This window comes from Capsicum annuum, chromosome 2 (assembly GCF_002878395.1).
Source record: "Capsicum annuum cultivar UCD-10X-F1 chromosome 2, UCD10Xv1.1, whole genome shotgun sequence".
Taxonomy (NCBI): Eukaryota; Viridiplantae; Streptophyta; class Magnoliopsida; order Solanales; family Solanaceae; genus Capsicum; species Capsicum annuum.
The window spans coordinates 140,747,242-140,773,181 of NC_061112.1; the positions used below are offsets into that span (position 1 = coordinate 140,747,242).

At 32.4% G+C, this 25,940-nt stretch overlaps 3 protein-coding genes across 3 annotated transcripts; 2 read left to right on the top strand and 1 right to left on the bottom strand.

The window, feature by feature from the left end:
- The first annotated feature begins 1,607 nt into the window (after positions 1-1,607).
- Positions 1,608-3,667, top strand: LOC107861327. The gene is made up of 3 exons (XM_016706666.2): positions 1,608-2,106; positions 2,430-2,768; positions 2,996-3,667. Exons 1-3 carry the CDS (start codon positions 1,819-1,821, stop codon positions 3,488-3,490), a joined length of 1,122 nt encoding a protein of 373 aa, XP_016562152.2. The 5' UTR covers positions 1,608-1,818; the 3' UTR covers positions 3,491-3,667.
- A 1,623-nt stretch (positions 3,668-5,290) lies between these two features.
- On the bottom strand, positions 5,291-11,465 carry LOC107859947. Its single transcript, XM_016705113.2, has 3 exons — positions 11,017-11,465; positions 10,710-10,925; positions 5,291-5,659 (listed from the first exon to the last, which is right to left on the bottom strand). Exons 1-3 carry the CDS (start codon positions 11,293-11,295, stop codon positions 5,591-5,593), a joined length of 564 nt encoding a protein of 187 aa, XP_016560599.1. The 5' UTR covers positions 11,296-11,465; the 3' UTR covers positions 5,291-5,590.
- Positions 11,466-19,326: 7,861 nt separating this feature from the next.
- LOC107858288 (transcription initiation factor IIB) lies at positions 19,327-22,890 on the top strand. Its single transcript, NM_001324744.1, is given in 3 exon segments — positions 19,327-20,011; positions 21,851-22,009; positions 22,270-22,890. Coding segments are annotated over 3 exon segments (1,281 nt in total). The 5' UTR covers positions 19,327-19,426; the 3' UTR covers positions 22,807-22,890.
- Positions 22,891-25,940: the final 3,050 nt, after the last annotated feature.

The window sequence follows — 25,940 nt, forward strand, 5'->3', positions numbered from 1 at the left end:
TCTTTTCTCTGTTTTCTCGTTACAAGGACACTTGCTAGCCTATCCGTGTGACGAAGCAAGGATTTTTTTCATTAAAAATTAATTACAAGCTCAAATCAAAGAAATTGAAATATAGTATGTATACGGAAAATTTAATTTTTTATATGTCTATCTACACAATATAAATTTTGGGAATGTCAATATTAAGCTCTACCGTTGCAGGTGACAAAGTATGAGGGTGTTGTGAAGTACTTGCGTTAGTAAGGAGCATAAGTGTGCACAAGTTTATTTACATGAATTTAACTTATATACGTTGATGCTATAAATATCTTTGCATACTTTCAGTTAAATTTAATCTGATGTATCAAATTAATCCATTTTACTTATTCGAAAACAGATTAAAACAAAGGATGAACTTGTACAGTAGATTCCGAAAACTCTCTCTGTGATATTAAATACACTTACTTTTATCAGTTAGGTGAAGTGGACTACTTTTTGGAAACAAAACAAAACAAAAAAGATTTGGAGCCAAAGACAAACTAAAAAACTCTTTCTTTTTATTCGTGTTTGATATTTATATTAAAACTTTGATTAGTATACTTAGATTTGCATCGTGTAAGATCAGACTACATACCTACTACGTAGAGTAGAAATGAGTAGTTAAAATCAACTCCAGTGATCCAATTCATGGGTATGTTATTATGTGTTGGTCCAGATTTCTGAAAGTTTGTGGGAATTGAAATAAAAGGACACTTGCTGAGTATGACATTTTGCCAAACTTTCTTTACATTTCATGGCCATCTAAATATATTTTTTCGTACATCTAGTCTTCTAGATTACAGAGTACCTCACTCACACTAGGATGAATTATTGGCCAGGAAATTGTTGAAGAGATAGAGCCTTTTAATTTGCAACTGAGATTGTATAACACCATTATAGTCAATTACAGTAAGATTTTTGGCATAGCACATCAGTAACTTCTAAAATTTGCCAAGTCTAATTTTTATTTAGACATTTGAATTGCTCTATATGTCAATTCAGCACCTGAATCTGTGATAAAGCTTTTTTATTGCACAGTTTCAACTCAAAATTTTGAGAAAATTTGGCATGTGTTGTCAAGTATACGCAGATAAGAAATTTTTTGAATTACGCACATAAGTTAATCACATAAAATATATCAAATCCTTTGATTATATGCATTAGCCTCTTCAAGTCGTAGAAGATCATGAATGTTCCAATTGATGTTAATGTGTATAATTAAAGATACATGCATTGATTTTATCCTGTCTATATGCATTCAAATGAAGACGGAAAATATGGAACTTGCTTTCTCCATCTTCATTGCATCATATCTCCGGTGACGGATTCACGGCAAATTATACATTCGTACTAAGTTCAGATATATTGTAAAGATAAATAATTCTAAAATTCTGAATCCACCTTGCAAAATTTAATATATGAAATTAATTAGTCAATTATAATAAACGAACATGCAAAATAAAATTCTAGAAATCTTAATGCCCGCACGATTGCTGAAAGAAAGGAGGAACCTTAATTTAGGCTTCACTTTTCCAAATCTATCGGCAAAAAATTACCCACCTCAAATACTAGTTAGTTTTAGGCAAACAAAAACAGAGAATAGAATGTTGGTTTTTTCATTACTGCATAACAATCCTTAATTATCTCTGAGCCTTTTTCTTCTCTTACAAACAAAACACACATTCTCTTTCCTTCGAAATTCACTGTCTCTCATTCATTCGCGCACACTCAAAATTAAGTTGATTTAATTTCGGCATAAGGTAATTACATCAGTGTGGGTTGGGTTAAATTATAATTTACATGAGGATACTTTGTCCAAATGTTGATAGAGAAGATGGGTTGGAGACAGTGTTGGAGGTGCCAATACCAGATGAAATGTTCAAAAGTATGGGGAGCAATGCAGCACTTAGATGGCAAAATATGGCAACCTGGATGAAAGCTCAAACATCTGATAAATGGTCTTCTCCTATCGTTGCTGCACGTTATAATGAACTTAGTTTCCTCCTTTTCATGATCGGATCTCCTCTTATCCCTTTCCAAATCGAAATCGGACAATCCGTTACTCGTCCTGTCAAACATTCTTCCATCGTAAGTTCTGACATTTTTTCCCGACCAACTTGCATGCAGCACGACTAATTAGAACCTAAAGTTGAGATTGTTAGATTAAATTAAACAAAAAATATGCATGCCAATCAAGAAAACAGTGTCTACATTTTAGGATTCTGATCGACCACAACTCTATGTTACGCGGATCCTTCATTTGTATTGATGTACCTGTATCAAGAGAACGTAATAAGGATACTGGTACTATCAAGCGAATACACTAAAAATTAGCCAGAATTTATCCGTTAGATCTACTTATTGATTTATCTGTATTGGATACTTGACTAATTTAAAAAATTGCCGTGCAGGAAGCGTCAACAGCAAAATACATATTGCAACAGTACATAGCAGCAACAGGAGGGCAACCAGCGCTAAACGCGGTGAATAGCATGTGTGTAGTTGGGCAAGTTAAAATTACTGCATCTGATTTCCATCAAGGTGATCAGAATGTGAAGGCGAGAAAGAGTGAGGAAAACGGAGGCTTTGTGCTTTGGCAAAAGAACCCTGACCTTTGGTGCTTAGAGTTACTTATCTCTGGATGCAAAGTCATTTCTGGTAGTAATGGCAAAATCTCATGGAGACAATCATCTAACCAAATAAGGCCTATCTCCAAAGGCCCTCCTAGACCCCTCCGTCGCTTTCTGCAGGTATAACAATCTTCAACTGTTATACACACGTTAGGGTTAATTTCATGTATGGTCACTAGATTTTGCCCAATAGGACAGTAAAGTCACAAAACTATTTCAGTCAGTAATTTTGGATGTGGTAAGCATTTCACACATAGTTAACTTACACTTGAAATTAAGCGTAGACAATAATATTATTCATGAAGGTTGCTTCTCGGGAGAGGCTAAATGATGTGCCATTTTTGTAGGGACTAGATCCTCGGTCTATAGCAAACTTGTTCGCGAATGCAGTCTGCATAGGAGAGAAGATAGTATGCGACCAGGACTGTTTCATCCTCAAACTAGACACGAATCAAGCAGCATTGGAGGCACAAAGTGGACCAAATTATGAAATACTTCATCACACCATTTGGGGATACTTCAGCCAAAGATCAGGCCTAATAATCAAATTTGAGGATTCCAGGCTGCTAACAGTTAAGACCAGCAGGGACGATGAGGGAGTCTTTTGGGAAACGAGCACAGAATCTGTTATGGGGGACTATAAATATGTTGATGGAGTTAATGTCGCGCATTGTGGCAAGACTTATGTTACAGTTTTCAGATATGGTGAGCACTCTGCAAACCACAAGAGGCAATTGGAGGAAAAATGGAAAATCGAAGAGGTAGATTTTAATGTTGGACGTTTGACAACTGAATTCTTCATGCCTCCTTCAGATTTCGACAATGAACATTCTCGGTTCTAGAATAGACGTTGGAAATTATATTCTCGAAGCATATATTCAACACAGTTTTGCAGTATATACACAAACAGAAAGCTTTTCTCCTGTCTAGAAAGTCTTAAAAAACTACTGTACTAATTTGAACAGCATAGATTAGAAAAATTTGTCAAATCTCTATCTGATGACAATTGTTTGCCTCTACATATAGTCACCTTAACTTTCTTACCTCCAGAAAATTACAAAATGGAAGTCTCTTATACCTCTTCTTGAACACCACATATATATGATCAGACGCGGACCTGGGACGAGCTCTCTGAGTTGAATTGAACCATCATTTTCCACTCGGGCTATGTACATATAAAAAAACAGTAAAAATGTATATATGTAATAAGAGCACACACATTTTGAACTCACTAACTCTACATTCTGATTTTGCCTCTGTCCAGAAGAAGAAGAAAAAAAGGTTTTCCTTATGAATTTGAAATTTATCGGTTTTCTCATTTTCTACCCGAGCCAAACAAGTAGACACTTTTTAATGCCTTCTTTCCTGTATTCAAACAAAGCTTTTATATAAGATTTGAAGGAAAATTCACTTTCCGCCTGATTTTGAAGCGCTTAGTATTTCACAGTTTTTTTTTCTTAGTCACATATTACAAAAGTTCATGATATATGTACCTTCTAATCCATCTTTCTAAGACGATTTTCTTCATCCGGTAAAGCACTTCTAATACCTTTATTCAGTTCATGAAACTGAAATGTAGAAAGATGTTATTCTCCAGAAATATATTCCAGTGTTGCACAAACTGAAATGTAGAAAGATGTTATTCTCCAGAAATATATTCCAGCCTTGCACAATGGCAGAGGCACAATTTTCACTAAGAGTTCAAATATGAAATAACACCCGAAGAAGTTAAATGGGATTAAATGTTTACTTATATATACAAAAAAGAAAAAAATTATAATCATGTATGAACAGTGTTGGGATGAACCCTTAGCCCTACTAGATCCGCCCATGCTTGCATAGACTGTCAAAAGAACATATCAGAGATAAAAACCATAGATTAAATTACAGTTTATGCCTTGTGGCTTGAAGACAACTTTTCAGACAATTTTCTAGCCATTAACTGCATCTCAATTCCAAACTAGTTCAGATCGTCCAGAAAAAAACTTCCGTATCAATTTTGGGCTATTGAGAACCTTTGGACCATGCTACAAAATTAATTTCACAGTAGTTTCTGTAGCTAATTGAAGTAAATTTGCAGCTAACGAGACTAGTTCATAACAATCGATCACTTCTCTTATTTTTCTTGTCATCTAGGAAGGCGCTTGGCGACCATGTAAGTAGTTATCAGGTTAGAGCCAACGAAGAAATTGAAAATTTTCTCTCTTCATTTTAATCTCCATATTAATTGGTATCATTAGGGGTGACAAATTAAACTATGAAAACATGACCCACCAGACTCGCATAAAGTCTTAACATTACATCCTAGAAGGAACAGTTTATAAAACATGTAATCTAAAATCAAGAATGGATGTGCAGTTTGCTGCTTTAAAAAGAGTTTGTAAGAACTTACCAAGGACATCAACAGTCTACTACGTAGAATCAAATCACAATTCCACTTGCAAGTTTAAGTTTGGAACTGTGATGATTTAAAGGCTTTACTTTCAATCCAAAGTGATTATTTACTTTGTATTATTTTCAATTTTCAAGGGGTGTTAGCCTACTCTATAGATACAAGGTGTCTCTATCACCACTTCTACGGCTGAATATGCAAACACACATACATAAATTAAGTCTATCGAAAATGTTTTCCAGCGGAAAACTACTAGCAACAAACTCCCTTTCGTTTGGATGAATTGATCCAATCACGATACCGTTTGAGTTTTCATCAACATGTGCTTTTGTTGGAAAGACAGAAAACTTAAAAGGAGAAAAAATTTACAAGTATGAAATCCTTAAGAGGATAATCGTTTTTCCATAATAGCGAAAATGCAATGAACCTCAGTGTTAATCTTTTCACAAGTGCTCCCTTTCGTCAATACCAGATAGCAGATGGCATAAACCATCATTTATGTGTGCGATTGACCATGCAAATGAGGATTCTTGATATTATAGTCTCCAAGTCATAACTTTCTTCCTGTTGCAGTTGTTTGCTCCGTCTTCATTTGCCTTAGACTTAATTCACGTATTCCCTGAAATAGTTTTAAATGGGATAACCGCGTCAGTTTCATTACTACACATCTTGAAGGAACAAGGAGAGGCAGGTGGGTGGAATTAAGGAAGTTATCTCTGTCTAAACTTTTAACAACAGAAAATACAAAAATAGCAACAACAACCAGTACATGTGAATGTTCGATTCGGATAAAGAGAGAGATCCAGCCATAAAGAAATCAAGAATGTTGTTTTTCAAGCCAGATTACTTGCCTAGAGAGAGGAAAAATGGAACATGTTACTATCCGTCACTTGCCAACGTTTGGGTACAGTACAGTCAGGTCACCGTGCTTCATGCCAGATAACTTGACCCAAATAAGTTGCAGAAAGAAAAGCTATTAGCGTGTCACTGTGTACTAAATAGTGAAGTTAACTGCACATTTCATGTAAACTGCCCGTCCTACAAGAGGCAAAGAGAACTTTCTTGAACTCTTTAGTTTGTATACATATTGAGAACTTTCTTCAACTCTTATATAGAGCAACGAGAAATTTAACAAGCTTGATCAGAGACAATGAACAAATAACACAAAATCGGCACATCAAAGTCGAAAAGAGAACTGTCCTACTTTTCAGTCCAATCAGCTCCAACGAGAAGTATTTTGTCAATTTGACACAAGGAGAAATTTAAAACTGGAGTAAGAAGATTAAAGAAGATCATCTCATGTTGATGGTAAAAGTGAAAGAACTGATAAGACTTATACACCTATCCACCAATATTATCAAGAGTAACAACAAATGTCCTGAAAGACTACATAATTTACAGTCTCATGCCATTTAATATAGCAAGATAGAACTGGAGGATTTTTTTTTAAATCTTTTCCCTGTGCAAATGGCTAAAGTTTGACATAGCATAATATCCAAATACAGTCATCATACAGGTTATTTCAAGCCAAGGAAGGAGAAAAATGAGTTTTCACATCGAACTATTCTAAAATACGATTCATGAACCTAGTTACTGAAAACAATTATACTCACGATTTACGAATGGGTCCACAGAGAACAAATCACAGCCAGATGGTTGCAAACAGTCGAAGGACGCAACCAAAAGGAACACAGAACATAAAACTACTAAACTTGTGTCTAAAATTATACACATTTAATGATAAAATGTAATCAAAAATCTGAAGTTAAGAAATTAAAAGGATCCAGACCCCAATTTGTGGGAATACACTGAGTATGTTGTTGTTGAAGAAATTAAAAGGATGTAAACATTAACACTAAACCAAAGTGGCACCCAAGGGTGTGGCTTAGTGGTCAATGAAGTGGGAGAAGAAAATGAGGTTTCGGGTTCAAAGCCTAGCTTCCCATCTGCCTAAGCCAACACGGTACCTGTGTTGGTGGGAGGCATCAGGTACCCAGTGGAATAGTGAAGGGCGCATAAGCTTCTTGGGCACCAGCATTATAAAAGAAAAATATTGCACCAAGCAAATACTGGAAACAAAAAAAAGTAGTGCAAGTTTAAAAACTAAAAATAATAATATAATAATACTGACGGCGAAAAATCTTCTATTTGTGGACTGGTGATGGCGTTAACTGTTGAATTTTAGTCCATATATCATAATTTGGTGTGATGTGTGAGAGAAGTTCCAAATTTCACCAACTGACGCTGGCTAGCAAACCACCTATGTAGTATGAGACCCCCCACTCTCTCTCTATATATATACATATTTGAAGCCCTAAGCTGGGGGTTTATCGGAAATAGCCTATCTACTTCATCTGAGGTAGTGGTATGAACTGCGTACACTTTACCTTTCCCAGACCCCTCTTTGTGAGAATACACTTGGTACTTGCATTGATGTGGGTTATTTGGATGGAGAGAATTAGGAGGGCTTTTGAGGGGGTAGAGTCGAGTTTTTCTCAATTAAGGAATAGCCTCCGGTCTCTTATTTTCTTTTGGTGCACCCATAAAATTCCATATTGTATAGAAGAAAAATGGATGGACTTTGTAGAGAATCAGATTATGTAGATTCTTAACCTTTTGGTTTTATCCTTTGTACACGACCAACTCAACCTTGTTTATGAATGAAATACATTTACCTTATCAAATAAAAATATATCTCATCAAAAAGAAAATCAAGCTACAAAATTGCAGCAGATACCAGTTTTATTGGGTAAATTTGATTTTAAGCTTCAGGGAGATGCTTTAGTCAAAATGGCTTTCAGTATTAAATTCAGATTTAATATGTAGAGATCAAATACTACCTTAACTAATCTGAAGCATGTTCATTTCAAGAGAAGTACCAAATAGAACAGTCTATATACTAATGAATACTCTAAGCTGAAACACTTGAAGTGAAGCAACAGTAGTTCCACCACCAAATAGAGTTATAAAAGATACTATAATGATTATAGTAGTATAATCTTTCTTCTCAGAGTATTGTTTCTGACCAAATCGACATTATGATAGTTGTGAGTCAAAATAGCTGAAAAGTACATTCCAATGTGCTTCAGTTCATTTGAATATTTTCTAAAATATAGTGAACTTTCACACAAAAGTCGAATTAAGTCAGTGGACTGTAAAAAGTTTAAGAAATCGCAAGTACTTAAAGGTTGAATTACGGAGGAATAGACCAATATGTTGGAAATTTGTTTTTTCAGTTACCTTGACTTGGACTTACCTTATATCTAAAAGTTCAAGAAAAAACTACTTAAATTCATCGGTAGGAGTGATGATTGACAAGAAGCATTTGCAGCATTCTAAGAGTACAGTATCTCCAAAATAACAAAACTAGTTATGATAAGTGAAACATTCAAGCAAATTCTAGTTAAATTTTCGCATTAACTTTATCAGCACAAATGAAGTTGGGGTGAAATTAAACAGGTGTAATGTCTAAATGTAAACAATTCAGATAACTAGCCTCAATGATCCCAGAGAATGGTGCAATACAATACAAGAAAAAGTGAATCTTAGAATTAAATTAGGATACTTGAAATAAAAGATTGATACAGGAGTGCAGGTAGATTTTTAGATGCACTGATTTGTCAGTGTGACCAAATTATTGATTGAAAACATTAGAAGGAGATAAGCTAATCCTAAAATCACACTGAACAAAGTTAGTTCAGACTTGGTGAAGAACAAAACACAATGAAAGCAAAAGATCCATTTGAGCAATGCCATCTAGTTGGGATTAACACTAAGACATCCTGGTATACTTAAAGTCTGGAAGCGAAAGATCCATCTGAGCAATGCCATCTAGTTGGGATTAAGGGTGTGTTTGGTATGATGGAAAATATTTTCTGGAAAATGTTTTCCTATTTTTCCTTGTTTGGTTGCAATAAAATATTTGGAAAACATTTTCCACAACAACTCATTTTCCTCAATTTGAGGGAAAATGACTTTCCTCATGGGCCAAGAGAAGTCATTTTTCAAAAAATGACAAATGAGACTTATGACCCCACCCCCACCCCAACAACACTCATATTCACATGACTCAAAAAATTCACATTTCTCAAAAATTTACATTATTCGAAAATATTTTTTACTGTGCTTTGCTTCAATTTTTCACTGCTTGAAATAAAAAATAGTAAAGCCCGAATTTTTTTCATTTTCAATGTTCGTTGAATGTATTGTTATCATATTTCATTTTGTCATCGGTGTAACTTGTTTCACGAGGTTGAATAAGCTTGTCGTTCCGTTATATTTTTATTGATTGTAGTATCTTGAGATTGTCCTGACAAATTGAAAAGTGTTTCCTATATTTGCTAATTAATAGTTGCTTAAATTTAGTGATTGTAATATTTTAATATTCGATATTGATATTATTTGTTATACTTAAATTAGTTCTTACAAATTTGTAAGAGTTGCTAGAGGCACTGATATACTAGTTAACAGTTAGTAGTATTTTCTAAAAAAATATTTTTTCACTCACTCATCAAACACTATAAAATATTTTTCTAAAAAATAGTCTCTACTCACCAACCAAACACCATGAACTATTTTCCGGAAAATATTTTTCACTCACCAACCAAACATGAGAAAATAAGTAGAAAGCCAACTTATTTTCCAGGAAACATTTTCCATGAAAAATATTTCCATCATACCAAACACACCCTAACACTAAATCATGCTGGTATACTTGAAGTCTGGAAGCAAAAGATCCATTTGAACAATGCCATCTAGTTGGGATTAATACTAAGTCATGCTTGGTATACTTAACGCCTGGAGTACACCCAAAGTTTTTTTTGATTTATATAGAGATTTGTATGACAGTAAGATCCATTTGAGCAATGCCAACTAGTTGGGATTAACACTAAGTCATGCCGGTATACTTCAAGTCTGAAGTACGCCCGAATGTATGATGGTAAGATAAAGAGAACCTCTGGGCCTAGAGGGATTTAAAGTTGTCTTAAAAGAAAATCATAGAGTATTAAAATGAAACATGTGCAAATGGAATCAAAACGATATTGAGAATGCAAATGGAATCAAAACGATATTGAGAATCCATAGAGTCAACCCCAATTAAATTGGAATTAAAATGTGGTTACTATTGTCCTTAAAACTTTATGATCCCACAGTTGAATGACAATTCAAATTGTAACAGTGAATTAGAAGCAGTGAAGATCACAAGAGTGCAAAACTTTTGAAAGACTTAGTGCTACACAGCATTGACTGTTCAAGTTAATGAGTTAATGAGATTTGCTCGAGGCTGATGACTTGTGATGGTGGCATCTAAAGTCATTGGCTACTTATTTGCTTTCTGATAAAGTGTACAATGATAAAACGTGAAAACAGAGGGCAATTTTATCATTGCAACTATAAATTCCATTTCATATCAGCTCCAATATCTCACTCAAGTGACGTGAAAAGCTATTTGTACCTTGTGTCTACTTGTCACTGAACCTCCCTATGTCCTCTCATTGTAATTCAGAAACAAATTTCAGTTGTGAAGAGGAACCAAATTATCTAATAACACACACCCAATCACCAACCTAACACGTCTAATTAAACACGAGTTCATAGCTAAGGTTAATTAACCACACGGTAGAATTCAGATTCAAAGGGAAAGAGAGAGAGGAAGAGAGAGAGCTAACCGATGAACGAAGAGGCGGTGATTCAATAGGAATGTAGCGTACAGACATCTTAGCGATCTCAGAAATGGAATCCTCCGTTACTCCAGGAACGTCACTGGTTAATTCCTCGTATGCAGCCTCAAATGCGTCCTGCCAAAACTTCGGCAATTTGATCCCACGGCTATTTGTGTATACATCCCACATATGCTTCACTAACTTCTCCCTTTCTTCCATTTCCTGCCAAAAATACATACATATACAATCGAAATCAATGAATCCAAAACTAGCCTCAGCATTTCAATTAGAAAAAGGAAGAAAATGTACGGACGAGAACGTCGAGATCTTCGGGAAGAGGAATATCGATGTCATCGGAGATAGCATTGAGGTTACCGGCGGACCAACGGAGAGTAACAGTACCGGTAAGCATAGACCAAAAAGCTAACAATAAGATAGCCGCAAAAGCCCAAAACTTATAACGATCTCTACCGAAAATGGCGGAATAGGAGGAGGAAGAAGAAGTTTCCTTCTTGGAAAGCGTGCAAGCTGTTGTGAACGATGATGAAGGTGCCGTCGGCGTCGATATTGGAAGGCCATCCTCATCCTTCATTTCTAAATTTTATTTTATTTTCGCTTTAGCTTTTTTTTTCCTTTTTATACGTTTGCTTTATTTGAATTTGCTTTGCATCTCTATGTTAATTGTCATTATAAAATGGATTGATTCTCTGTTATCGACTTATCGTGTTATCGTGCAGCGATTATCTATTTGATTTCCACCATTTTTTACTTTTAATTTGGTTTATTTTGATAAATATTTTTCAAAAGTTTACTATAAGCGTAAAAAAGTATTGAAGTAGTTAGATTGCCGAGTTTGGCTCAGGTTAATCTTTTCAAAGTCAAAAGGTGCTTTTGAGGTATGATTACAAATAATGAGATGCAGATGTTCACCATTAAATTAATACTATTATTTAAGTATAAAAAAAAAATTGAGAGTGTTATTGTGTCAGCATGTTTATGGGATTTTTTATTTGGGTAAAATTATTTTCACCCCAACTTTGATTAAAAAATTAAATTCCCCTCAACATTGAATAATAATCATAATCTCCCATTTATCCCATACAATATTTATTTTGTTCTTATAAATTTAATCATATATTTATATAATATCTTTTTATATTATATGTAATGAATATTTTTTTAACATGAATATTTATAGCATTTTATTTAAGTTTATTGATTTTATAAGCAAATTAATGTTTTTTTATAAGTTTATCACAAAATTCAACGTTATTTTTTAAGATCATTATTTTAGTATTATATGTATTAAAGAGTCGTTTGGTGTGAGGTGTAATTATAATAATTCAGAGATAAAGTTCATGATTATTTATTCTGCGTTTAATTAGATATATTAGATCTCAAAATTATTTGTCGCGTCATTTATACCGCAGTGATGAGATAAGTTATTACACATACATGTTAGTACAACTTATTTTGTGATTACTAATTTTGGAATAACTTGTTTCCAAACAACTCACCCCTAATTGTGTATATATACATATGTATGTACATGCATGTGCGTATATTTTCATTTTTTATCACTCTCTTACTAAATTCATCTTATATTAATTAACTTTTTGTTGATATAACACAATCCTTAAAAAAAAAATTACTTAGAGGTATATTTTACTAAATTAAATTTATTAATGATAATTTGAAACTTTAAATTTATCTATACTGCTACTTTATATAGTTATTTAACACTAAATGGTAGAAAAAAAACATAATACAATTCTCTTGATTTCATAAATTGAGCAGATAAATTAAAACATCTATTTTTAGTATGAGAATCAAGTGATAAAAAATGATATTATTTATTGTCTATATTAGTAAATAAGTTATGATTGTCATTAATAGAGTATTGCATATTTTATAATTTATATAAATAAATATAATCTTTAAAATTTGACCTTATTTTTATTCGAGAAAAACATCTAGTACCTCCGAACTATGACCAAATTTGCTACGATACGCGTCAACTTCACGGGGTCCTATTACCCTTAAACTAAATTTTAGCGTATTTTTGTCAATCTTTTTAGCTAACGTAATACCTTTTGTCAATCATTTTAGATGGCATGACACCTTTGACGTGGGTTTCAGTTTATGTAATAAAGGTGCCACATTAGCATAAAAGATAACAAAAATACGCTAAATTTGAGTTCAGGGAATAGTAGGACCACTGTGAAGTTGGAGTGTGTCGTAACAACTTTGATCACAGTTCAGGGTGGTACTAGAGGCTTATCGTTTTCATTTATTGTTTGTATTTTCTGCATTGAAATATGTTTATAAAATTGGTACTACTTATTATTTTCACTTGTAAAATAAATATTATAGTTTTGATTATTATTAATAAAATTAATTTTCTTATCATGCTAATTTACTTCATAAAGATCATCATTAGCTTATATACTTAATTAGTATTTCTTACTTTTTTTCCTAGAAGATAATATTTATGTTTTTATGAGAATTTTGTTATGTGAATTTTTTTTTAAAATGAAAATATGATGATTTTAAAGAAGTTAAAAAAAAAAAGAATAAAAAATTTGATGATAAAGGGTAAAATAGAAATTTTAAAAAGTTAATTAGAATAAAGAAGGGGTATGGTTATTATTCAAAGTTGAGGGAAATGATTGATTTTTAAGATAAAGTTGGGGAGGGAAAATAATTTTGACCCTTTTTAATTTTAAACTGACACTCATTGATTTATCTATAGAATAGAAGTTAAGTGATAAATAAAGTTATTTATGAGTATTTTCTCAAGTGTGTGTTATCCTATGGAATTATAAGTCACATTTATTTACTACAATTTATATATTTCCTTTTCATTTTGTGCATATTATTTTGGTACTGTTTTATGCGGATATTTTATTTTTAGGGTCCAATTTGATATTTCTAAGATAAGTAAATTAATTGTTATTATATTTTGATATTTAATAAATCTCCTAAGTAGTACAGAGGTGTAAGAGGCTAGCTATAGATAGTTTTAAGCGGGGTAGAGGTAGATCGAGGAAATATTAGAGGGAGATGATTAGGCATCGTATGGAGCAGTTACAGCTTATGAAAAATATGACCGTTTATAGGAAAGTGTGGAGGACGTGAATTAGAATAGAGGGTTAGGGGTAGGAGTGTGACTATAACAGTAAGAAAGAGTATTTTGTTTGCCGTATGGAGTTTTCTGTTCGTGGTGTTTGAATGGTCTATAATTTCGGATAAATAGTTTATAGTATTGGCTTGGAGTTATATTGTTTCCCCAATCATTTTGCATACTATATTAATTTATTTTGCATGTTGTTTTAGTTTATATGCATTAATATTTTTATATTTGTTATATTATTATCTTGAGTCGAGTATTTATGAAAAACAGTTTCTACTTCATCTGAGTTAGTTGTATAATCTGCTTACACCTTTCTAGACCCACAAGGTGGTAATATATCGGAACCAAAATATGTCATTAAACTAAAGAAAGTACAAAAATATGTCATGTTTTAAAAGTGATACCATAATATGTCTAATTCTCTTAAAAAGAGAGTTATATGTATTATTTTTAACGGAAATGAGCAAACGGAGTTAAGTTTCAGAAAATGTACATAACTCACTTAATAAGTGAGTTATGCATTTTTTCTAACACAACTCTCTTAAAAAAAGAGTTATGTAAGAGAAGTTACATAACTCTATTAAAAAGAGAGTTATGCATTTTTTTTTTTACATAACTCACTTAAAAAGTGAGTTATGTAATAGAAGTCACACAACTCTATTCAAAAGAGAATTATGCATTTTTTTTCTACATGACTCACTAGGTGAGTTATACATTTTTTCTACACGACTTACTTAAAAAGTGAGTTATATAATAAAAGTTACACAATTTATTTTTTTTTCTCTACGTAAATATAATAAAAATTATATAACTCACTTTATAAAAACTTACATATTATGTGAACAATTAATTTATCTTTTAAAATTTTATTTTTTGAAAGAAAGCTAACTATTACGAAACGGAGAGAGCAAAACTCATTGATTATGTGAGTTATTCAAATATAAAATAAGTTAAAAAAATGAGTTATCCCTTGAATATAGCTCTTAAAATATGTGTGATAAGTGCATAACTTTATTAGTGATATGAAATATGAATATGGTGCGAAAAATATATGAGTTATGCAAAATGTTGACATGTTCATCAAAAACGTTTGTCAGTCATAAAAGTACCATTAGAAAAAAAGTAAAATTCACAAAAAAAATGAGTTATCCTTCTTATTTCTATAAAACTCACATATTTATAATTATATATATATATATATACTAGTTTAGGTGTACACGCCCCGCGCGTGTACCTTAGTTTAATGAATTCAATTTTATAAAACCATTCAAGATATAAAAGGCATGATGATTTTTTAAAATGTGTATTTCATTTTTTGTTTGTTAGCATCTTCACATTACGGCTGCTTTCAACTATTATTCAATTCTATTAAAAAGTAGAAATTAGTCAACCGAGAAGCAAGTATCTTAATTTAAACACAATAAAATTTACAAAGAATAGTATATTCTCTTGAGTCCTCCCTCAAGCCATTCTCCTTAACTCTTAACTCTTTCTCTAATCCTCTCAATCTCTCTTTTCAACTTCTTTATTTTCATATCAACACAATTATTATTTTGTTTGAATTCTTTAGGTTTGTTAGCTTCTTCAGGAGATTCCTCAACTAATCTGTTCAGCCCAATTAATTTCTCAACTTCATTAACTGATGTATGATATTCAATATGTTGGGAAGATTCCTCGAAAAATATTTTTGTCAATTAATATTTATATTTAGGATTTTATTATAGTAGGTAGATAGATTAACTCAATTTACAACGAATAATGTACTTGATACGCCTTCAAACTTAATTAGTAAGCCCAAAATTGAAAGACTCTGCTACAATCCTAAATTTATATGTTCACCATCCAAACAAAAGTTATGCATATCAAAATTCAACACTTATATTTAGAACTCAACTAATAAGTTTAATTAATAATTCAAGTATAATACCAACGAAATAGTTAAATAACATAATCAAAACAATGTCACAATTAAATAAAGGAAGAAAAAAGAAAAGAGATAAATCTTTGAGATTTTTGATCACTTTACTCGGTGGCGACATGCTTATTTCTTTCAATTTTTGATTAGAAATTTCCTATTGAAAGAGAAACACGAAAAATTATCAAAAGAGAAAATTTTATTGTCACTTGTGGATGATTTAATCATAATTTATATAATATAATCTTTAAAGTTATTAAATAAAAACAAATAAAGAAAGACGGAGAAGATGATAATTAATGAGGACTACACACGCACAAAAAGGAAAAGACAACTTGAATTAATAACAAATAAGGAAGAAAAAATAAAAGTAGAGCTTTGTTTCTTGTAAATTTGATCCAAAATATATTAATTAAATAGAATTGTAGTTTTTTTTATTTAAGGTAAAATTCTAAGTAATTTAGAAGTGTTAAATATTATGAATTCTTACTTAAATTAAATAACCAAATCAATAGAAGTTATAACTAAAATAAATTGGGAACAAAACATTTAGCCAAAAGGATTGTTACGTGAAGAGAAAAAAATGGCAAAATAGTACTCACCAATTAATTAAATTTTTAAAAGATTTATTTAAGATACAATTTTTAATTGATTTAAAATTCCTAAATTTTAGCTAAAAAAGAAAAAGAAAAAGACAATTTGAATTAATAACGAAATAAGGAGAAAAAAAATAGAAGTAGAGCTATGTTTCTTTAAATTTGATCCAAAATATATTAATTAAATAGATTGTAGATTTTTTTTTTTTATACAAGGTAAAATGCTAAGTGATTTAGGAGTGTTAAATACTATGAATTCTTACTTAAATTAAATAACCAAACCAAAAGAAGTTATACCTAAAATAAATTGGGAACAAAACTTTTAGCAAAAAAGATTCATACATGAAGAAAAAAAAAAGCCAAAATAGTACTCACCAATTAATTAAAGTTTTTAAAGATTTGTTAAGAAACAACTTTTAATTGATTTAAAATTCCTAAATTTTAACTATATAATTCTAATAAGGAAAGGTTTAAGAACTAAATTTTAATGAATTTTTAAGTTTTAATTTTTTTTTAAAATGTAAAAAAGACGTTTTTGTCTATTGCACGATTTTTTGAATGAAGGGCAAAAAGTTCAAATCACTTTTGGGTCTTCACACTTTTAATATATTATGGATTATAGATATATGAGTTATGCAAAAAGTTGACATGTTCATAAAAAACGTTTGTCAGTCATAAAAAGTACCATTAGAAAAAATGTAAAATTCACAGAAAAATGAGTTATACTCACATTTTTAGGGGCTTAACTCCGCGTGACAGGAATTATATATATATATATGTGTGTGTGTGTGTGTGTGAGAGAGAGAGAGAGAGAGAGTGTGTGTGTGTGTTTTATAGAAATAAGAAGGATAACTCATTTTTTGTGAATTTTATATTTTTTCTAATGGTACTTTTTATGACTGACAAACATTTTTTATGAACATGTCAATTTTTTGCATAACTCATATATTTTTCGCACCATGTTCATATTTCATATCACTAATAAAGTTATGCACTTATCACACATATTTTAAGAGCTATATTCAATGGATAACTCATTTTTTTAACTTATTTTATATTTGAATAACTCACATAATCAGTGAGTTTTGCTCTCTCCGTTTCGTAATAGTTAGCTTTCTTTCTAAAAAAATAAAACTTTAAAAGATAAATTAATTGTTCACATGATATGTAAGTTCTTATAAAGTGAATTATATAATTTTTATTATATTTAGGGATAATACCCACGAAAATATCAGAACATTAACCAAACTTTCAGTGGAGCATATTGAACTTTGCGGGGGTCATATTACCCCCTATACTTTTTAATTGGAATTAATTTCCCCGTACGTTTTTAAAGAGGAATTAATCCCCCAAAACGTTATACCCAATTTTTACGGTGGAAAGTGTGGCACACGCGCTGTTTCTTCTCCATTTTATCATTTTTCAATATTTTTTCACCATTACAACCATATTAAATATTCCAAATGATTTCATTGAGTCAATTTCAAATTCCAAGTCTATTCTTATTCCAAAGTCAATTTCAAATATTCCAAAGTTTTTTCAAATAATTGAATGGAATCTTCCATTAATTTTTCATTGAAACTCGGAAGATTCAATTAGTTAGTTTCATTAATGGAAGATTCAATGAAACTCGCTAATTGAATGAAACTCGCCAATTGAAAACTCAATAGAAGATTTAATTTTCATTAATGAAATTCGGAAGATTTGAAAATTTTAATTTCATATATGAAGACAAAAATACAGACTGTACATGTATGAAGCTATTCAATCTTTCGTTAATGAAACTCGGAAGATTCAATTTCCATTAATGGGACTCGGAAGATTCAATGAGCGAATTTCCGAGTTTGAATCTTCCGAATCTTTCATTGAGTTTTAATTAGCGAATTCCATTAATCTTTTAGAATGGGAACTGAAACGGAATCTTCAAGAATTTAATTTCAATTCAGTAATGGAGCAACCATTGTTGAAGAAAAGAAAGAAGAGAAGAGAAGAGAGAAGAGAGAAGAGAGAAGAGAGAAGAAAAAAAATGAAAAAATAAATAAAAAAGATAAAACTTTTAATAATGATAAAATTAAGGGATTGTTTGGCCAAAAAAAAAGAGTTTATAACGTTTTTAACACTTTTCATGCGCTCAATGTGCATAACTAACACGCAATGGGTTAAGTGACAGATATATGCCATTAAAATACGAAAAAAAAAGTTCGGGGGCAATAGGACCCCCGTAAAGTTCAATATGCTCAACTGGTAATCCGATCAAAATTCAGATATTTTTGTGAGTATTCTCCCTTTTATTTACATAGAGAAAAAAAAACAAGTTTTATAACTTTTATTATATAACTCACTTTTTGAGTAAGTCACATAAAAAAAAGCACAACTCACGTAGTTAGTTATGTAGAAAAAAATACATAACTCTCTAAAACAGTTGTGACTTCTATTACATAACTCACTTTTTAAAGTGAGTTATGTAAAAAGAAATGAAAAAGTGAGTTATGTAAAAAGAAATGACGCATAACTCTTTTTTTAATAGAGTTATGTAACTTTTCTTACGTAACTTTCTTTTTAAGAGAGTTATGTTAAAAAGAATGTATAATGAGTTATATATAAATTTTCTGAAACTTAACTTCGTTTGCTCATTTTCGTTAAGAATAATGCATATAACTTTTTTTTTAAGATAGTTAAGCATATTATGATACCACTTTAAAAATATGACATATTTTAATATTGTCTTCGTCTAATTTTATGTATCGTCATTTGATCTGGAATGGAGTTTAAGAAATAAGAAAAATTTGCTAATATTTATCAAATTATTCTTTATCAAAAATATATTAATATTTTTTTTTAATTAAATGGGACCAATAAAGATAAAAGTAAAATTTTATCTTAAAAAAAGAAATGATACACTGAGACAGGCAAGTTTTTTTTTTTTTTTTTTAGTTTCATGGCATATGTTAGTTCTGCCTGTATTTTCAATTGCAAGTGTTAACTGGAGCTGATTAAGTTCATACTTATGAGCAACCTACTCCAAATAGTAAATTATTGCACTCTAGCCCCCTCGCTTTGCTAATTGAAATCGGAAAAAATGCGGTGTCCGTACTGTTCGGCGGAGCAAGCGCGGTGCGCCACCAGCACCAGCGGCCGACCAATTACCGAATGCACATCCTGCGGCCGTGTAGTGGAGGAGCGATTAACTCAATCCCACCATCTTTTTCATACTCGTGCACAAGATTCCCCTCTTTGTCTCGCCACTTCCGACCTCCCTACTCTTCCCATCTCCGCCACTCACGACGACGATGACCCTTTTGAACCCACCGGTTTCATCACCGCTTTTTCTACTTGGTCGCTCGAACCCTACCCAGTATTTGCGCAATCCTCAATTTCATTTGCCGGACACTTAGCGGAGCTGGAGCGGGTGCTCGAAACGACGTCGTCTTCGTCCAGTTCATCTACTTCTTCTTCCGTTGTGGTGGAGAATCTTCGGGCTTATTTGCAGATTATTGATGTGGCTTCTATTCTGAGGTTGGATTATGATATATCGGACCACGCGTTTCAGCTATTCAGGGATTGTTCTTCGGCTACGTGTTTGAGGAATCGGAGTGTTGAAGCGCTTGCTACTGCTGCTCTTGTACATGCTATTAGGGAAGCTCAAGAGCCAAGAACTCTCCAGGTATGTTAAATTGGTAAACAGATGGCATAACGTGCTTGTGATTTTTGTGTGTTGTGTCTACTCTATATACTATGCGATTGCTGAATTTGAAAGGGACGAAACCAATCAAGCTCTAAGCTTTGCTTGGTCTATATACTAATTCAGCTAATTGGCATCTGATTGAACTCTTGATTAAATTTTTTTAAAGCGAAGAACATCTTTGTAAAGGAATATGGGGTCCAAAAACAATGGGTAACTTCCTCTGTATATACTATAGATGTGTTGTTTGGTATGGCAGAAAAATATTTTTCAGGAAGTGCTACTGTCATCCATTATTGGCGGGAATCATTTTTCTTGCCAAATATCACTATTGATACTGTGAAGCATTTGCTTCAATCAACATAGAATCCATAGTTTCAATCCTGAATACTGCTAGAGATTCACCGAGATAGTACTGGTATACCCAATCCTCCTCCTTTTATAAGTGTGTGATCATCACATGTCAGGTACTTTATGCCCAACAAATACCATAAGATATTCAACATTGTTTTTTGTAGATAAACAATTTTCACAAAGACATATTTCATGGGGAACATTTTCGTCCCTGTCGAACATTGTTAGGGTCCCACATTGGTTGAGAGTATACACCTTAGTCTCTTTATATGGTCTTAGAAAATGTTAATGTCATCAGCTTGGTTGAAGGTTCATTTTGTTAATGTACCAGGATGTGGTGCTCTTGTCGTTGATATTGTTGAAACATTTTAATTAGTAGTGATGGAACTGCTGCTAGTTACAGATATAGAACTTCGGTTTTCTCAGAGCACCTTCTGATTTCAGTCGAAACATTGATCCTAAGCTCATTTGGTCTCGCTATTTCAGTATTTCTTTTCTGGTTTTCTCATTCAAGTCCATCTTAGGGTTTATCAGATCCTGATATCCTTTTGCCTTCGCCCAACTTCCCCCTCACTTTCTCCTTTCTTTTTTCTTATCTGAAATGGAAGAAAGGGAAGTCGGGGAAGGGAAGAGAAAAGAACCAAATTAAAAAGAGGGGAAATAGAAGAGAAAAGGCAGGAAACGTTTGGTGGGCCGTAAAGGGAACTTCTTTTCTATTATTCTTCCTCTCCCACGTCCCCCCAGTGTTCTTTTCCCCCGTGTTTCTAGAACCAAAAAAGGGACGTGAAACTCTTGTATTTCTTTCTTCTTCCCTTCCCTAGTTTCCTTTAGTAGAGTCTTATAATACCCTGTGAAAGTTTGATCATCACCACTAAATCTACTCACCTTTTTTCTTTTTTTTTTTAATCTTTGGGGGGGGGGGGGGGGGGGGGGGGGGGGGGGGGATATGGTAATCCACAGCTAATAGGTACTTGCTACGTGCCATCCATATAATTACACTGAAAGCCAAATAAAATGGTCAATGACATATGCTCCACGAAATAAAACGTTGCTTTAAAATAGCAAGAACAATGTAGAAAGCATTATCATGAAATGGGCCTTTGAGTTGGTATTGATTGTGAAGACAGAGAGTTGTGCAAGAAGCCGTGTATAACTATTGTCAATTGTAATTATTGAGAGAGAGAGAGAGAGATCGGTCTCAAGGTTGGAGCAACGTATCTTTTATATCATGCTAATCTGTGTTTGTCGAGGTTATTAATTGTATACCATGTTTAATTTGAAATAACCGGACATTCTTCCAATTGTAGGTCAAACTGAACATTTTTGCTTTTGAGTTTTTTTTCTCTTCGATTGGATGCTTAATTTTTTGCATCTGTGTGGTATTCTGAGATGCATTTCAGGAAAAATATAGTCTCATGTACTTTCTGATTTTCGGAGCTTCTCTAATTTGAATTATTTGATAACTAGGAAATATCAGTTGCAGCCAATTTACCTCAGAAGGAAATTGGGAAGTACATAAAGATTCTTGGAGAAGCGTTACAACTCAGTCAACCTATCAATAGTAATTCTATCTCAGTCCATATGCCAAGGTTTTGTACACTTCTTCAGCTGAATAAATCTGCTCAGGTACCTAGCCGGTTTATTGAAAAGTTATTAATCAGTTGCCTTGGTTAATTGTGTAGGATATTGTCATTAACAAAAAGGCAATCAATAGCCAAAAAAAGCTCTCTTTCCCAGTCGGTTTGTTTGAGATCCTGGATATGTCATGTCATGTTGGTCCCATTAATGTGTTTACCCTAGTTCATCAAATTAGTATTTAGTTTACTTGAAGGTTCCTTTTTATTTACTTCATCTTTGGACTGTATCTTGCGTAACGATTGCATCAGGAGCTGGCAACTCACATTGGTGAAGTAATCATCAATAAATGCTTTTGCACGCGAAGGAATCCAATTAGTATCTCTGCTGCTGCTATATATTTGGCATGTCAACTAGAAGACAAGCGGAAGACCCAGGCTGAAATATGTAAGGTGACTGGACTCACTGAGGTTACTCTTCGTAAGGTGTACAAGGAGCTTTTGGAGAACTGGGATGATCTCCTACCATCAAGTTATAAACCGGTTGTTCCACCAGATAAGGCTTTTCCTTCAGCTGCCATTCCTACAGGCCGTTCATCAACACTTAGAGTTGATTTAGTTGAGGGAACTTCATCTGAGAGGGACAAGCCTGTTAAACCAGTCGACTCATTAGATGCATCTCCTCAGATCAGATCAAAGGAGGACTCCCATAGCAAAGATAATGATACAACTCAAATATCTTGGCCAACACCATTTTGGAAGCCTCAAGCTCCTGCTGAAGGTGGTGTTACAACAGCTACAGAGAAGAGTCAGAATGCTACTCAAGAAATGGATATTGATTATGTATAATTTTCTATTCAAATTGATTTCAACTTTAATGAACTGATAAAGAAAGCCTTATGTAAAATAAAAATTCTTTATCATACCTTTAAATTTTCTCGTTCTTGGAGGTAAAACATCAGTTTGACCTAAGAAACACGATAAGGTTGAGACTATATGAAACCTAGAAATTTGCTTTATGAACTTCAAAGTTCTTAACAAGAGGAATTAGGCACAATGAAAGATGGAATTCTTGTATATTGTGAACCTTGGGATGTGATTAGATAGAGTTGGAGCATACATTGCTTCTGAAGAAGAACTAATGTGTTTGATGGGTCATGTAATCACCATTAATGAATTCCTCTATATTCTCTATACTTGAAAAATATCTTAACATTATGAAACTAAGGCAATGAGTAGAGCGCTACCTGGAAGCTCTTGTGGTTACCTCTTCCGTCATGTATTTCATCATTTTTATCTGTTTTTAAGAATGCGATGAGCTTAAAGAGAAGGTGAAAGTGGGCATGTCCGCTTTCACCTTCTCTTTAAGCTAATCGCATTCTTCCTTAAAAACAAATAAAGATGATAAAATACATTGAATCGAATGGTTAACCACAAAAACTTTTTGTTAGAGCTTTAGTAATTGTGTAGTTTCCGCATAGTTAAGACTTTTCTCAAATAGAGAAGAATTCATTAATAGTGATTACTTGACTTATCAAGCACCTTAGTTGCTCTTTATAGAACAACATATGCTCCAACTCTTATCTAATCGCATCCCAAAGTTCACAATATACAAGAATTCCATCTTTCATTGTGTCTAATTCCTCTTGTTAAGAAGTAGGAATTCAAAATCCAACTTCTAGGTTTCATATATAGTCTCAACCTTATGGTGTTTCTTATGCCATAACATTGTTTAACCTCTGAGAGTGGCAATATTTAAAAATATGATGAAGAAACTTATTTTACCTAGAGGATTCTAGGTTTTTCTCTTCAAATATTCTTGAAGGTCTAGAAGAGAATTTGATGAGATCTTGAAGTGAGGACCTAGGAGTGACATATAATCCATGAAATCCAACCAAAAATATCTAAAGAAACTCATATTGAACGATATTAATTGCGCTAATTAGTATCTCCTTCAATATTCAAGATTTCCTTTTAATTTTTCTTTTATTTCCTCATTCTCCATTCCATTTAGGGACCATTTATAGTGAAATAGACCTCACACTGGACACGTAGCAAGGCGGCTCTACCTTACAAGAGAATAGGCAGCAGCTTTAGGCCACCAAATTTGAAGGGCTTCATTTTTTACGATAATATATTATAGAATTTTTTTTTTTTAAAAATTAAATATTATTTATAAAAAAATAATTTATTTTTATATAAAATAAAAGAATTATTAGAAATTCATATATCGAGAGTATTATGTCTCAAGAAAAATTAATGCATTAATTATATTATTACTTAAAAAAGGAATAATTAGAAAAAATTAATTATATAATTTTGAAAATAGAGTTAGTAAAAAAAAATATTTTTCTTAAAAATTTAAGGCCTCTGTTTGATTTTCGCTTAGGTCATCAATACGCTTGAGCCGCCCCCGGCAAATAGGGCATGCTTTTGTTGCCTCGCTTGATCATTGGTTACTGAGAGATTAGAAGTATATCTTTACTTGTCAGAAAGATTCAAAAAGACCTCAGACCTTACGTTGTGCGTGTGATTTTTGTTCTTCAAGAAAAAATTCAAAACTCACGACGTACGTGTGTTGTGACCCTAACACGTTGTTTTGCATTTTCAGCCAACGGTATTTAAATTCAAGTTTGACTACTTTGCCACTTCCATCTTGCACCAATTTATGTGGCCGTGTTCCTATTATTTCCATATCCCTCTTGCGGTTACTCAGATTCACCTTAATAACAAAGCATTCAAAACATAAATTTAGCCTAAATATAAGGAGAATTTTTCATAGGCTCTCTTTATCACTTCATTAAAATTATAATCCATCGGAATAAATATTGAAAATTGCAGAAATTTCACAGTTTGAGCACTGGGCTGGACTTGGCCAGTGTATGAGCTAAATAAAAATATTTAAATTAAGAAAAACGTAGAACACTCAAAATTACAAGTAGAAGAGTCAAATTCAAATCTACGTAACCTATCATATATATTTACATTGCAAAGTCTAAAGACAAAAGTTTAAAAATTATTATAAACTATATTTATGAAATATGTAAATAACAAAACTTGTGCCAAGACTAGCAAGTTAATTTGAAAAATATCAATGTGTAATCAAAATTATATTGAGACCAATAAGTCAGTACGATAATTGTTTACATAATGAGTATTACTAAGTATTGAACATATTGAATAGTTTAAATTAACACAATTTATTTGTGGTTCGGGACTTGATTAAAAACACCTTATAAATTTTTCTATTATATATTAATGTTAACATTTTTTAAAGTACAATTTAAATTAAAAAGTTTTGACTTTTTTTAGAAAAGAAAAACAGGCGGGTTGACACGATCCACTGCCCACGTAGGGTTGGAGTGGGCTAACCATACTAACAGGTTATTTGGATGGTGTGTGGTTTGTCATGGTTTCATAATATGGGATAAAGGGAAAAAGAGGAATAGAAAATATTATATGAGGACATAGTTGGAAAAATAAATAAGAAAACCATGCAAAACCATCAAATCGGTGGTTCAAAAAAATGGCCTATTCCATGGTTCCCAAACCATGCCTTTTAAAAAACCATCAAAACAAACCTAGTAGCCATACCATACCACAAAAAACCACCATCCAAACTACCTGTAAGGCTCATTGAAATGGTGGGCTTGACCAAATCCCCTCTTCCTGCATGAGCTGGACTGAGTTGAACTGGGTCAGCTCATATTAACAACCTCGGGTCACGAGTTACATTACTTGTGTAGGAAAATGACTTCAAGTCTGTTTTGTTTTGTATATTTTCTGTTATTTGTTTTAATTTGAACTTAAAAAAAAAATAAAAAAAAATTGGAGGTAGGGAGACAGGAATGGGAGGACTGGGTAGCTTACAACATGGGAAATTGATCTCTTAGCAACAAGATGAAATTTTAAGTAACATTTAATGGGAATGACATGTTGAGCTAGTTAATAACGAAGATATTGTAAACAAAAACAAAACAAAG